Here is a 15,143-nt window from a genome sequence, read left to right as displayed (position 1 = left end):
ATCTCCGGAATAGACAATACTCAGGCGGACTGGCTGAGCAGGGCCACGGTGGACCAAACAGAATGGCATCTCCATCCATCCCTATTCAAAGAGGCGTCCATAATATTCGGCCTGCCAGTGGTGGATCTCTTCGCTTCCCCGTCCAACACGCAGCTTCCACGGTTTTTCTCCAGGTACACGTCTCACGGGTCGGAGAATCACAACGCACTGCGCTGCCCATGGCCCCCAGGGCTCCTATATGCCTTCCCTCCGCTCCCATTAGTTCCCAGAGTCATACAGAAACTCATACAGGAGAGAGCAGATCTTCTTCTGGTGGCTCCCTATTGGCCCAGGCGACCGTGGTTTGCGGACCTCCGCAATTTATCGGTAGCGCCCCCATGGCGGATCCCCCTGGACAGGGTCTCTCTCTCTCAGGGGCCCCTTCTGCATCCAGAGCCTCAATGGCTCCAGTTAGCCGTCTGGAGATTGAACGGATCCGTTTGACCAGCGAGAAACTCTCCAGTCAAGTCATCGACACGATTTTGGCCGCTAGGAGACCCTCCACCACACAAATTTATGATGCCACTTGGAAGGGTTTTTGCAAGTGGTGTAGTGGGTCCCAGGTTGACCCCCTCTCTCCTTCTATTGCACAGATCCTGGAATTTCTTCAGGAAGGCCTTCGCAAAGGGCTTGCACCTAACACCCTGAGACGGCAGGTTTCTGCCCTCTCAACCGTGGTCTCCTGTGATAGCTACGGTTCCCTTTCTCATCACCCCTGGGTTAGATCCTTCCTTAGGGGCGCCACCAACCTGTGCCCTCCCACTGTTCACAGGTTCCCCACATGGGACCTCAACAAAGTCCTCATTTCTCTTACACGTCATCTGTTTGAACCTCTGAGGGAGTCATCCCTTCAATTTCTCACTTTTAAAGTAGTTTTTCTAGTGGCTATTACTTCTGCTCATCGAGTTTCAGAAATAGCAGCTTTGTCAGTTAGGAGTGATCTATGCGTGTTCCACGCTGATCGGGTGGTCCTTCGTCCCGACCCCACATTCCTACCCAAGGTTAACTCACCCTTCCATAGGTCACAGGAACTGGTCCTACCAAACTTTTGCCCCAGGCCCTCGAGGGACAGGGAGGTCCTTTGGCACACTCTAGATGTTAGAAGGGCCTTGCGTATATATATTAAGTGCACTCAATCCCTGCGAAGATCGGAATCCCTTTTCCTCTCCTTTCAGCCCAGGACACTGGGGCTCAAGGTCTCTCCCTCCACCATCAGTCGTTGGATCAGGGCGACTATCACCAGGTGTTACCTTTCTCAATTCCTGCCCGCACCTGGTGGAATAACCGCCCATTCCACCAGGAGTGCAGCTACCTCGGCGGCCTGGGCCACGCAAGCCCCCATCGCTGACATTTGTCGGGCAGCCACCTGGGCCTCTCCGTCCCCGTTTATCAGACATTACAAAATAGATACGTATGCCTCAGCGGAGGCCTCTTTTGGCCGACGGGTCCTACAGAGGGTCATCAGTGACCCGGAGGGGCTTCCGGCCCAGGCGGAGTCCCACCTGTAGGACAGCCAAGCTTTGGTATGTCCCACTCTCTGGATGCTCCGAGCGGCTCGAGGGAGAATGGGCGTTGGTTCTTACCTGATACGCCCCTTCTCGGCGAGCCGTGAGGAGCATCCAGCCCCACTCTAGCTTCTCCGTCTGGTGGGGACTCTTGTTTCAGCCAAGGAGCCAATAGTTGATTAGAAGGAATTCATAACCTCTCTTCTCGTTATCGCAAAAAACTGGGGAGACGCTGCGCGGTGTCACGTGAGGGGGCGGAGCGTTTCCTCATCTAAAGCTCAGCCTGCAAGAAGAGGACTCAGAAGCACATCCCAGTCTCTGGATGCTCCTCACGGCTCGCCGAGAAGGGGCGTATCAGGTAAGAACCAACGCCCAATTTCCTGCTTTCTAGCTAACCTAAATTGTGTGGCACAGCTGATCTTCAGAAAACAGCTGATCGGTGGAGGGGGGAAAGGAAATACCTTGATCTTCGGAGTGAACCGGTTAGCTCCCAGCTGATCTTCAGAGCTACCGGTTCGCCCAGACCAGTCCGAACTGGTAGAATCCCACCCCTGGTAGCAACAAAACCAAAATGTAGCTCTGTGTTTAAATGTTTTATAAAAATCAACTTGCAAGGTATAATCTTTCAATTTCACCCGTGCATCGTATCCACTACATGGACAAGTCACTGCAGATTTCTTGATAGCATTTTTTCTGAAGTGGTTTGCCATTGCTTTTTTCCTAAGGCTGAGAGAGGGAGATTGTTCCACGGTCACTCAAATGACTTCATGCCTAAAGGTTGAACTCACCATCTCTGAGTTTCTAACTTGATGTATTAAGCAAATTACTGCAGTTGTTAAGTGAATCATGCAGTCGTTAAGCAAATCTGGCTTCCCCCATTGACTTTGCTTATCGGAAGCCAGCTGGGAAGATTACAAATGGTGATCACATTACCCCAACAGTGCAGCTGTCATAAATACATGCCAGTTGCCAAATGCCTGAATTTTGATCACGTGACCATGGGGATGCTGCAAAGGGCAAGTGTGAAAATTGGTCACAAGTCACTTTTTAAAGTGCCATTGTAAGTTTAAACAGTCACTAAACAAACAAAGAACTGTGGTGGTGCAGTTGTTAGAATGCAGTACTGTAAGCTAACTGCCCACAGCCAAGAGTTTGATCCTCACCAGCTCAAGGTTGACTCAGCCTTCTATCCTTCCAAGGTCGGTCAGATGAGGACCCAGATTGTTGGGGGCAATATGCTGACTCTGTAAACTTCCTAGAGAAGCTGTAAAGCACTGTGAAGCCGTATATAAGTCTTAAGTGCTATTGTAAAGCCGAGGACCACCTATATTTTGAGCCTGGTTCAAAAAGGTTCCTTATGTCCAAATGTCAAGGAAGTTACATGGAGTTTTAGTTATTTATTCTCTCTTGCAGTAGTCTATATGAAATTATTTGAACCAGTTTGGGGAAGAATGCTGGACTGATCCCCCCAAAAATTATTTTGCGCTAACAAACACTTAGAGAGTGCTTGTGGCTATGGCAGTTTTGCTCAGGCAGCTGCACAAATTATGCCAATGTTTCAGTTAATTCCTAAATTAAACTGTCAAATTCTGTAATTCTTTTGCCATGTTTGTCATTTGATTGTTAATTTTTCTCTGATCATCTGTATATGCAAAATTGTTTGATATCATTTTTTGCTTTTATAAAGTTTATCTTTGTTATGATCTAAGATTAAAACAAAGATTTGATTATGATCTGAGAAAAACTGGGAGAAATAATAATAACTGTAACACCAGGGACTTTTAAATTTCTTCATTTTATAAAAGAATTGAGAAAGAAAACCAGTGTTAAAAAGTGAGTGCCAGTCAGCTTTGAAGTCTTATAATGGGATCTTCCTAATTGTTTTGACCACAAAAAGAGATGCAGTTGGCCAACAAGGATTGAAAAATGTTGTAGTGCCATGTTTTATCTCATTGTTTTATGATAAAAGTATAAATAGGAAAATTTATTTGCTTGACAGATAAGAGGCTGTTAAAAAAAAAAACTTGAGTATTGTGGAATCATGTGCAAAATTTGGTAATGTTATAGTAGATTATTACTACAAGGCTAAAAGGATAAATGTATAGACATAAGTTAGAGCTTATGTTCTTTTCTCATTCCTGGCTCCCTGTGTGTTGTCTGTTTTAGCATCATTACTATGATTAATGACTATACCATCTTAGAAAGCCTCCTCTGGGTTTCTCTCCTTTTCTCCTCTTTCCCCTTCATTCTCAGGAACTGTAACTGCATCCTTTGAAATTATCTTTAAATTGAAAATCGGTTCACTTTTTTGGCTATCTGCAGTTAAGAATGAAGATATATTTGGTGCTCAATAACTCAGCACACAATCCTAACAGAGAGTTAAATATCTGAAGGATTGAGAAAGCAGGAGAAAGGGGGGTGAAATCCCCTGATTGTGCTAAAATGCATGGCTGTTTGCCTGGAACAGAAGCCGATGCTTGCTGTACAATACCATACCATAGTGGAGGAGATGGCAGCAAAGCCGTGTTTAGCATCTTTGTTGGGATCTTAACACCATTTGATGCCTTGCTGCTGTTAAATACTGCTTTTTAAGCTATTCAGCTGATTCTGCAAGCGGTGGCAGTCGTCGGAGCAGCACTGAATGACATAGCTTTGCTCGATGATATGGAGCTGATCTCTGCATCAGCCAAGAGAAATTAAGCTTTGTCACTCCCCACTGGGACTACCTTTCTTTCCTCTGGTATGTGGATGAGGAATTCATATGCTTCTACTGCATCCTCTGAAGCGGAGCCTTAGGAGTATACTTGGCCTCTGAAGGCGGTGAGCAAGAATGATAGCTGTCTCGTTTAAATGCCGATGTCAGATTCTGAGGAGACTTGTAAAAGGTATACTGGGCTTTCTTTGTTTATTAATTTAATGGTGTATTGCAGCATTCTATAAAGACAGCTTAACGGTTACTTTCAAATTTACCTATCTCTTTGTACAATGTATTGCTAGCAAACAAAGAAAAACTCTGTGAATGCATGCACTGATAGAGAGAGGGAGGGAGGGAGGGAGAGAGGGAAAGATAGAGAGAGGTATAGCTAAAGGCTTGGATAGCCATGCCCAGGTCTTAATACAGTGTGATGCTGCTTCAGGATTTTCATGATTTCACTGGGTAAAGAAGAATTTGTACTCAAGTGCTAAAGTTATGGTGGGATATTTATTACCGGTTTGCATTCCAGGTAGCACTGATCAGTCAGTGTTGCCTGTGTCATCATGTCCTAGGCATTAGGTAAAAACTAAAGTGAAAGAATTTTTAAAAAGGATGTTGTTCATATTGTTAGTTCTTAGCATCTTGGTATATTCACCTTGAAATACTAGAGAGCCTTTTCTTGTAGGGAGAAATGCCACTCATCTTTCAAGGCAAAGATGATGAAAACAACAATTATGATTTGTGCATTCTTATAAAAAGATTAATTTGCTTGATAAAGACTGTGTTTTAATTTTATTTCTTGCATTGTTGTGACAAAATATTACATAGTTTTTTTTTAAACTTTGAACTGTTGTTTCATTGCCAGTAGAATTTTAAAGCAGTTTCCCCTTCATCCTTTTTCATCTTTATTATTATTTATTATTATCATTATTGCATGCATTACAACATAAGTTAATAATATTAAGCTTGCCTACCTTCTTTCTAAAAATCAAAATTAAAACATATAGTTGTACAGTATTTAAAGACTGTATCGGAACTTTTAGAGGCTTTGTTGAAGAGGAAAATAATATTTTATTTTTTGCCTGCAATAATTACTTGGAAGCAAATAAAGGCATGTAGTCTATTGAACTGATACACGGAAGCCTTGTGTAATTGTCAGTTGTTATGATTATGCTAAATGACAGTAAACTTGCACAAATGATAATGAATGTTTCAGGATTATCTTGGTTTGTAAAATTATTTCTCCCCCCCACCAGAAATCCTACAACTCATAATCTCTGTTAAATGATGCTGACATTTGTAGGTAGGATCCTGCAATAGTAAGAGGGAAAGAGAGATGTCACTAGAAAGCTGGCACAGTTCATTTACTTGCTAATAGGTGGAGTAACTATTCATTGATACATTAAGATTGTCATTCTATCCATATTCAGCTAGGAAGTAAATGCTTTTGGACACAATAGCACATCCGAATATACTGTATGAATGGAACTGTTCAGTTAAAGAGAAACTATTTAAGAATTCCAAACATATTTATTAGAAATCAGATCCATTCAATTCAATGAACCTTGAAAAAATATATATATTTAGTATTGCCTTCTGTCTCTGTGCCATAATATAGTGTATATTTTATTCCTAATGCATATATATAGCTTATTTTATGTCAATTTTGGAAATTCCTGCAGTTTCTTGCTAAAACAACTTTCTTTGTATGAACTTGGATTTTGCATTAGAAAAATTCAAGTCAACATTGTAATATCTTTTTTATTGTGTAATTTTAATACAATTTCTTAAGGACCCATTTTTTAAAAAAACTTATCCAAGAACAGTAATATTTTAAGTTCCTGCTAGGGACTAACATAGCAGAAACACTGATCAGTCATACTGACCCTGAACCCTACTGCTAATGTAACAATCAGTATTTTAAAAGTATATTAGAATTCTTTCTAGCTGTTTACCAATGTGCCATTCTGGGCCTGCATTTCCTTACATTTACATTTCTAAATATTTGTATAAGTATGCCATGAATAAATAAGCACAGCCTCAGTTTGATTGCAACCCCCTTTCCAGGTTTTGTGAGAAAAAGCATATTTGAAATTAATACAATTAAATAACATTTTATTGATTTAAAAAGGCTTTCTTTAAAATTGTATCAATAAAACTTCACTGCTTGCATTAATTCACATAAAGCTTTTTCAAAATATAGTAATATATGCCCAATAACATAATGATCAAATGTGCTGTAATCATTGAGACTATAGTTTAACGCCGGGGAATCTAGGAAAGTATACTGTGGACTAGTGGGTTGCATGTAATTTACTAGCTGCCACCAGGTCAAGTAGCAAATTGTACCTATTGTACTCCCACTGGTGCTTATAGCGGTCCCTCCTAGGGAAAGATTTTAAAGAACATTTATATATGTACTTAGAATTCTGACAGATAAAAAGCCATACATTTGGTAGAGTAACAGTATAGGCTATTTTCTATAATCTTTGTTATTTGTCTTTTCATTTTTCAAATATTCTTCTGTGATGAAATTATATTCTGATTTTTTAAGATAAATTTCCAAAACAAGCAAGTTTGTGTTGCGTAACGCATTGTAAAGTCTTTATTTGGGGATAACAGATGCACATAGATGTACAATAGTTCAGGGATGCAATTCAACCAGTGTAACAACTGGTTTGGTGAGCACATGTGCATGCCAAACACGAGCTTTGCACACACGCAGAACATTTGCTAATGACCTTCTCCAGCAATCCCTGTCTGTTAAACAGCTGACTCATGGCAATCCGCTGTGCCACGCGAATCAGCTAAGCTTGAAAAGCAAGATATAAAGCACAGTCTAGGGCCCGGGCAGGCGGGTGGGCCAAATGGCTGATCATTGGAGCAAATCAAACCTGTTCACTCTCAGCTAATTCTCGGAGCAACTGGTTTGCCTGAATCAGACCTAACCGGAAGAATCCTACCCCTGCATTAGTTCCTACATAACAGTGATAAGTAGGGACAATAGTACTCATTGGGCTATTGGAAATGCTCAGTTTCCTTGTTCAATCAGATCAGCTCTCAGTAGTTTACAGTTAAATACAACAAAATGGAAGTAAAATATTCATTGGTCAAATCAGCAAACAAAATAACCTAATGAACATACAGTTCTGGTGACTGCAATTTAATAGCCACAAAAGTCTAAAGAGCCCTGCAAAATTGGTCTGTGTTCACAGCCTTGTGGAAAGATTTTGAGGGTTTTTTTGGAAGCTTCAGTTTCTGAGTCTATTTCAAAATTTATCTCCTAATTGATTAATAATTATGTATTGTTGGTATGATCACTTCCTTCTTATTTTTTAGACTTTAATTTGTGCTTTCAAGTTAATGTTGATGCTTGGTAACCACTTGGACTAACTCCTACAGTTTTCTAACCAAGATTGTCTGAAATGGTTTGTCTTCTTCTCAGAGCTGACAGAGAATTCAGTTGGCTTTGTGATGAAAGCAGGACCAGAACTAGTCTCCTGGTTTCTAGTGCAGCACCTTAACCACTACACTGAACTGACTTTCTGTACAATGTATTAAATATCCAGCATGTGCTCCAACAATAGGGCCACTACTCATGTTTCATATAATGGAAACTGACCCTAAGCAATCCAGCCTATTGAAGTATTGTCATGGGATAAAGATATCAAATTCCACAAAAAGCCTTTACTCCACAGAAGCTAGTACAATGAAAATTCAATTTAATAGATAACTGATTAATACATAAAATGGACTATATTTCTTTCTCAACATTCTCAGAAATGGGATGTATCCATTGAAATAGTCTAAATAGTCTGGATTAAAGCTTTTAAAAACACACACATTAATTTATGTTATTTGTGTCAAATTAAATAAATTGGTTAATGACAGTTTTTGTTTTTGTGTTTGTTTATGATATTATGTAATTTATATTTTATTATTTATTAGACATTCAGAAAAAACAGCTACCCTATCCCTCAAATAATGTTAAATCAGGATTTTCATATAAGTAAAAGTGATTATTTAACAGACATTATTTTTGCCTTGATTTCTGGGAAATTGAATATATATATTATAGTGGCCATTCATTTACAGACTCAGTGTTTATGTTTTTTTCATCATAGTTGCAATTACATTCAAAAGGAAGTTATTTCAAAATAATGCCAAGACTCACCTTTTTCATCAGTTTTTTTAATGAACCAAAGATTATTAATAGATAGCTAGGTATTTGGTATTTGGGCAGATACTGTACATGTTGCATCAAGTCATAATGAAGTTTTGTTGTTTGGGTTTACCATGTTTAATTTGATTTATAAATCATGGTTAGACTGAAAGAATCATTCTTTAGACTGAAAGAATCCAGTCAATACTTCCATCAACAGCAAGCATTTCATTACAAGATTTTCCATTTCTGAAAATAAACAACTGTTTGACTTTTGGGGGTTCCCATTAATGCGTGCTGTGTTATATTCATGATTATTTATTTAGGTTCTACAAACCATATGAGACTCCCTTTATGCAAATAAGATTTGACTATGAGAAACCATATAGATCAGGTACCTTAGGCCATATGTAGCCCTGGACAGATATTGGCCTAGGTGCATAGTGGCCACATATGGAGCCCAACTTGGCTCATATGGAGAGGAGCAAATCTTTATACTCTTTCTCAGATTTTGGATGCAAACTATGCAGTGATGGTGATTGTAGAAAATTATACTTTATCAATTGCTAAGAAACTAGGAATTTAAATTGAAAGGATGGATCAGTCAATCAGTCAACCTTATAAAATAGCATACTAATAAAATATGTAATTTGATGATTGAATTTTACAGTTACCATATTTTAAAAAATCAGGAAATAACTAAACAAAGCATACTGATCAGCCATATTCATGGAATCAATGCTAATTGAAACAAGTGAGCATTTTAAATTGGTTTAAGTAAAGTTTGCACATGTCTAAAAAGTAAAAGCGTATCAGCTGCTATTCCATCAAACCAGCAAAAATTGAATTGCTTTATTTTTTCTTTTGCTCTGTCAGTATTAGCAGATGATTATTTTTGTCTCATATTTTCATTTTTTATGACCAGATTTCTGTAAATGTGATCCATCGTCTGTGCTTCAGAGTATGCAAATGTTGATGTGAATTGAAATGGAAATGTCCTAATTATTGTGTGTGCAATATAAAATCACACTTCTTAGAAATGGAAATCCATGTTCATAATTATGTGTTCATATTATAGAAAGTCTGTCAATTTATATAAGGTGTACATACTAATTTCACAGATCAGAATAAGTGTTAGGATTGCAAATTGAAAATCTTTGTTTTAAAAGAGGGAATAAAGGTTACACTTTCTCACCTATGAAAATCGGTGGTGGGATTCAAATTTTTTTACTACCGGTTCTGTGGGTGTGGCTTGGTGGGCATGGCAGGGGAAGGATACTGTAAAATCTCCAGTCAGAGGTGGTATTTTCCGGTTCTCCAAATTACTCAAAATTTCCACTACCGATTCTCCAGAACTGGTCAGAAACTGCTGAATACCACCTCTGATGAAAATCATCTCTTTGCTTCTTAATAAAATGTGTGGCCTGCAATGATCATAAAAAGGTATTTATTTAAACATGAAAAAATATGTGGTATCTGTTTTTATGTGTAGTGTTAAGGCATCAGGCTAGAAACCAAGAAACCATGAGCTAGTCCCACCCAGCACAACTGGGTGACCTTGGGCCAGTCACTCTTTCTCAGCCTTAGGAAGCAGGCAATGGCAAACCACTTCTGAAATTTTGCCAAGAAAATTGCAGGGAGTTGCCCAGACTGTAGTCAAGAGTCAAGACTGACTTAAAGGCAGAAAAAAATAGGGTTTTTAAAAACTAACCATTATATTTTGTTATTCATTAGATATAATAATCACTTTATTGTGCATGGATGCTGTTTATCTTTGTTCTCAAAATATCCCAACTACATTTACACCTTTAGGAGATATTCACACATATAATTCTGGTACAATGAAATTCTAAAGAAGAAATTGTAAAATATTGTACAATCACAATTGAGTCCAACATATATGTTGCTAAGTGAAACATTTGTTAAGTGAGTTTGCTCCATTGTACGACTTTTTTGCCACAGTTCTTAGATGAATCATTGCATTTGTTAAGTCAGTAACATGGCTGTTAAGTGAATCTGGCTTCCCCATTGACTTTGCTTGTCAGAAAGTCACAAAAGTTGGTCACATACCCCAAGACTTTGCAACCGTCATAAATATGAACCAATTGCCAAGCATCTGAATTTTGATCGTGTGATCATGAGGATGCTACAATGGTCATAAGGGTGAAAAACAGTCATAAGTCACTTTTTTCAGTACCATTGTAACTTTGAACAGTCACTAACAGTCACTGTTGTAAGTTCCTGTAGTCTTTGTCTGCAATCTTCAGTAGTTGAATGTGGATGCAACATAACGTAAAATTAGGCATGTATATAAAATAGATTTTTAATGGATTTTTATGTTGTTCAATCCCTGAATAAATCATTATACACCAGGACTTCTACTGAACTTTCTGAATAGAAAATGATTTATGGTTTTGTCCCTCAACCCCCCCGGTTTTATCTACACCAAACCATTTCTGTTCTGAAATAACCATTTTTGGTCTGTATCTGGAACAAAATATTCCCATTTAAGCTTGTCAGAGACGATCCCAAACCAGATCTTTTATGACTGAAAGTTTGTGCACCTGTTTGTATATCCCTGCTTAATATAGAGATACACTGTATTTAACTACTGAGGTTATTTTCTTTCTTCTCCAACATAAATGATTTGGGTGTTTAATACAAAAGTCATTCGGCCATATTCACAAATCTGATTCTGAGTATAAGAAACAAATATTTTCTTATATGAGTTTTGGTTTTGCAGATTTTCTTGTTCTTTTAGCTTTCCTGTTTCATATCAAATATATATTAAATATATTAAATAAGAAGAGGGACTCAAAAATAAACAAGAATTGAGTGATCAAGGGATTGATTTGACACAGTACGCACAACTGCAAATATATTCTAGATATGAGAAAGATGCAAAGCTATATGGTTTTTATACAGAATTAACTGAACTAGATAAAATATTAACAGGGGTGGAAGAAAAACTGATTTTAAAATGTATAGTTATTTACTATACATCAAACTGGAAGAGGAACAAGTAGAGGAAACAATGATAGCATGGGCAAAACATTTTGGTTACACAATTGAACTAGATAAATGGCAAAAATTGTGGGTCGGGAACTACAAATTAACAACGTCAACCATATATAAAGAAAACATATATAAGATGTTTTATAGATGGCACTTTGCGCCAGCGCATTTGGCAAGGATGTTTAAAGATAAATCAGCTAAATGTTGAAAGTGCCACCAGATACCTGGGACATATTATCATACGTGGTGTTCAAAAGCAAAAAAATATTGGACCAAAATACATACATAGTTGGAAAAAATGATAAAACAACATTTTAATTTAAAACCAGAGATATTTTTGTTAGGGATTCTATCTGAAATTTATAGTAAAGAGAATGCATATTTAATTATTTGTGTACTAACTGCAGCTAGAATTGTATTTGGACAAAATTGGAAGAGTAAAGCGATACCCACAGATGAGAATGTGATTAGGAAAATACTAGAATGTGCGGAGATGAATAGACTAACATTGGCAATTAAGGAGAGAAGATCAAACTGAATATTATATATGGTATGGGACATATTCTACCAATAAAAATGGAAATTAGAAATAGGGAAACAAAATAACGATGATGCGTTAAAAGAGTTAAGTTAATATGATGATTAATATGTTGAATACTACTATTTTAATGTTGTATAATTGATTAGTATAATTAAAAGATGGACATTATTATGTTAAATATTGCATAATTAATATGTAATGGAGGATGTTGTAATTTTGATTATCGTTTAACAAAGATGTTGGTACCCAGACAACACACTGTTCAACTGAAGATGGAATTATTGTATTAAAAATAAAATAAAAAGAATGGAAAAAAAGAAAAGAAATAAGACTTGAGTAAACTGTGTCCATAGAGGCTATATAATGACTTAGCTTATGTGAACTACCTCAATTCCTGGCTGCTCAAATATCATGCTACCTGCAAAAACCTCAGTTTCTGCAGTCTATTAATGAGAAACAGCTGTCCAGCTGGTGCGTGATCTAACAATCATTCCTATTTCCTGACTGCTGATCAGAATCCACCATTTGTCCATCAATCTCCATCACAATGCTTTCCATCTCCTTCAGGAAATTTAGTTTGCCATGTCTTCACCAAAAGTGCTGATCAAGATGTTCTTTCAAGTAAAAGGGCAACATTGATAGTAGTAGCTATTATTAAGTTTTCTATATTTGTTTCTCCTTTTGCTCAAAGTTTAACTAGTAAGTTTTCCACAAGGAAATGAATTTCTCCATGTTCTTACAGCTGTTAAAATGCTGATCTTAAAACTTTAGTATAGCAGTGTTTTCAGGTCAAGGCTACAAAATGGTCAAGATACTATACTTCCTAATGATAATATGACAGATCAAATGTTTTAAAAAGTTTTGTTCTTGTTCTGATACTAAAAGTAAGAATCCACAGGTTTAGTGGCAGGAACTATGACCAATTAGCAAACTATGGCCACTGCTTTATCATTATTTGGTGGCACAGTAGTATAAGTGCAGTATTGCAGTCAAATTTTATCCACAGCCTGGAGTTCAATCTTGGCAGGGCTCAGAATTGACTCAGCTTTCCATTCTTCCGAGGTCTGTAAAATGAGATCCAGATTATTGAGAGCAATGTAAAAATAATGCTTCTATATGTAAACCACCCAGAGAGGGCTATAAAGCGCTGTGAGGCAATTTATAAGCCTAAATGCCATTGCTATTTAAATCAAAGATTGCTTATGGATATATTTGTAGCTTTCAAACTACTTATAAGAAATACAATTTCTTGAAAGATTTGGATTTGGATCTTTCTCATCTAAAGAATTTCATCTATATACTACTAAAAATCTTGTATCTGTTTGTAATGTTCAATTGGGTAAAATTAGAACCCCACTGGGTCACAGATTGTCTGGTAGCTAATTAATTTTTAGAATCCACAATGAACATTTGTCAAGGTTTTCCAGCTTGTGTTGCTGCAAACAGAAACAGTGTGAAAATTGGTTTAAACAAGAAATATTATTAGTTTTAGTGGAAAAATCCAATTATGATGTATTCATCAATAAACATAATCATCAATGAATTTTGCCTTAAAGAGAATTTTCATAGGCTCAAATGTATGGGAAAAACCACAATTATTTCTCAGACACAGAATACATATTTTTTGGCTTGAGACATTTCTTAGAACAATATGGATATTTTCTATCTACAGTATGTTTAAACTATATTTTATCACTTGAAAAGTATTAGTTCTGTAGATTAAACATTCATTGCTATTTGAAAAGCCTTGAGATATGTGATTAGGGACTGTAAGTAATAATTGGCTTCTAATTCTAGTGGCTCTAGTTGCAGAATTTCCCCTGCAATTTTTGCTCCAATTATCACATTTGAATTTTTTTAAAACAACGTTATGCAATTTGACTGAAGTATATAGTTCAAATATCATGAAATCTACTGTTACCATTTATGATCTAAATGATTTAGATTTTTTTTCCTTTTACCAGTTTTACAAAACGAGTTCTATTCTATTGGGAGGAAAGGTGCCAGAGCCTTGGAAACAGGCTGATACAAAATTAATACCTAAATGGGGACAAGATTTGACTTTAGCAACAAATTACAACCACTATCAGTATTGAATAATGATTGTAAGTTCATTAGAATGGTTTTAGCTGAATTTTTTTGCAAGAATTTATTTATGGGATCTATATGAGCATTTACCTAAAAGACACTTGAAGAATGGTTTTCTCTTGGATATTTTGGAATATTTGGAACAACATAATGAAAAACTATCAATCTTCTTCTTCTTCTTCTTTTTTTTTTTCAAAAATGAATTTTAGAAAATTTTTATAAAATGAATGGCATTGATTTATACTTTATGAGTACTATACATGTGAGAACAAAAAAGGAAAAAGTTGCCCAGTGTCCCCTCTTTCATTTATTTTAGTGTCTCCTGTTTCATTTATTCTCGAAATACTGAATACAGACATAAGTTAAGAGAATTGTGGCCATAAAGTTTAAAACAAGTTGCACAAGTTAAGAGCTTTTATGGCTACTGCTTTTGGCAAACTCTTTAAAGGGAATTGAACTTTTAATAAGTAAATTAAAATAATTTGAGGCATTAGCACATTTTAAGATTACTAATAATAAGACAGTGCTGTTAACAGAAAACAATAACATACAAGATCAAATAAAACTGATGAATGTAGTGGATTTAAAGATTGAGAAGAAGATAAAATACTTCTGTGTAACTATGACAAATATGATTCATATGTTCTTTCAAAATAACTATTAAGTTAATAGAATAAATTTTATGGAATAAATTTTAAAAAGATGTATCAAATGTGGATAAAGTCCAGTTTTCTTTGTTGGGTAGAATTTATGTGGTTAAGATGAATGTTTTCCCTGGAATGCTTTTTTGTTTTAGACATATCTGGTTTCACAATTGAAAAACCATTTAAACAATGGCAAAAGGATATGTCTAAATTTGTATGACAGGGAAAAAACAAGTTAAAGGTACTGCAAGATGCAAAGAAAGAGGACATTTGAGTGTTTCCATTTTGAAATTGTACTTTGCTGCCTGCTATTTAGCTTGGATGAAAGAGTGGGTATTGCTAAGAAATAGAATGCTATTGGAGTTAGGCCATGACCTGAGATTTGGGTGGCATGGATATCTATAGTATGACAAAGCCAAGTAATATTGAGAACCTTTATACTGCATGAGCCAGA

General features: G+C 36.6%; 1 protein-coding gene across 14 annotated transcripts in view; it reads left to right on the top strand.

Annotated features, from left to right (window-relative positions):
• Positions 1-15,143, top strand: part of GRIP1 (glutamate receptor interacting protein 1) — a 324,841-nt gene that overhangs the window by 175,748 nt on the left and 133,950 nt on the right. Inside the window, exon 1 of one of the 14 annotated variants that reach the window (XM_087967966.1) lies at positions 4,108-4,429. The exons of the other annotated variants lie outside the window; for them this stretch is intronic. Coding sequence (XP_087824092.1) covers positions 4,375-4,429 — 55 coding nt within the window. The 5' untranslated portion in view covers positions 4,108-4,374. Of the gene's footprint in view, positions 1-4,107; positions 4,430-15,143 lie in introns of those variants that run through there. 14 annotated transcript variants of the gene reach the window in all.

The sequence above is a fragment of the Notechis scutatus genome, chromosome 6 (genome assembly GCF_049901735.1).
Source record: "Notechis scutatus isolate UNSWTSFEM ecotype Mainland chromosome 6, rNotScu1.2, whole genome shotgun sequence".
Taxonomy (NCBI): Eukaryota; Metazoa; Chordata; class Lepidosauria; order Squamata; family Elapidae; genus Notechis; species Notechis scutatus.
The sequence above is the reverse complement of the archived record's forward strand: the minus strand, read 5'-3'. Positions and strand labels throughout refer to the sequence as shown.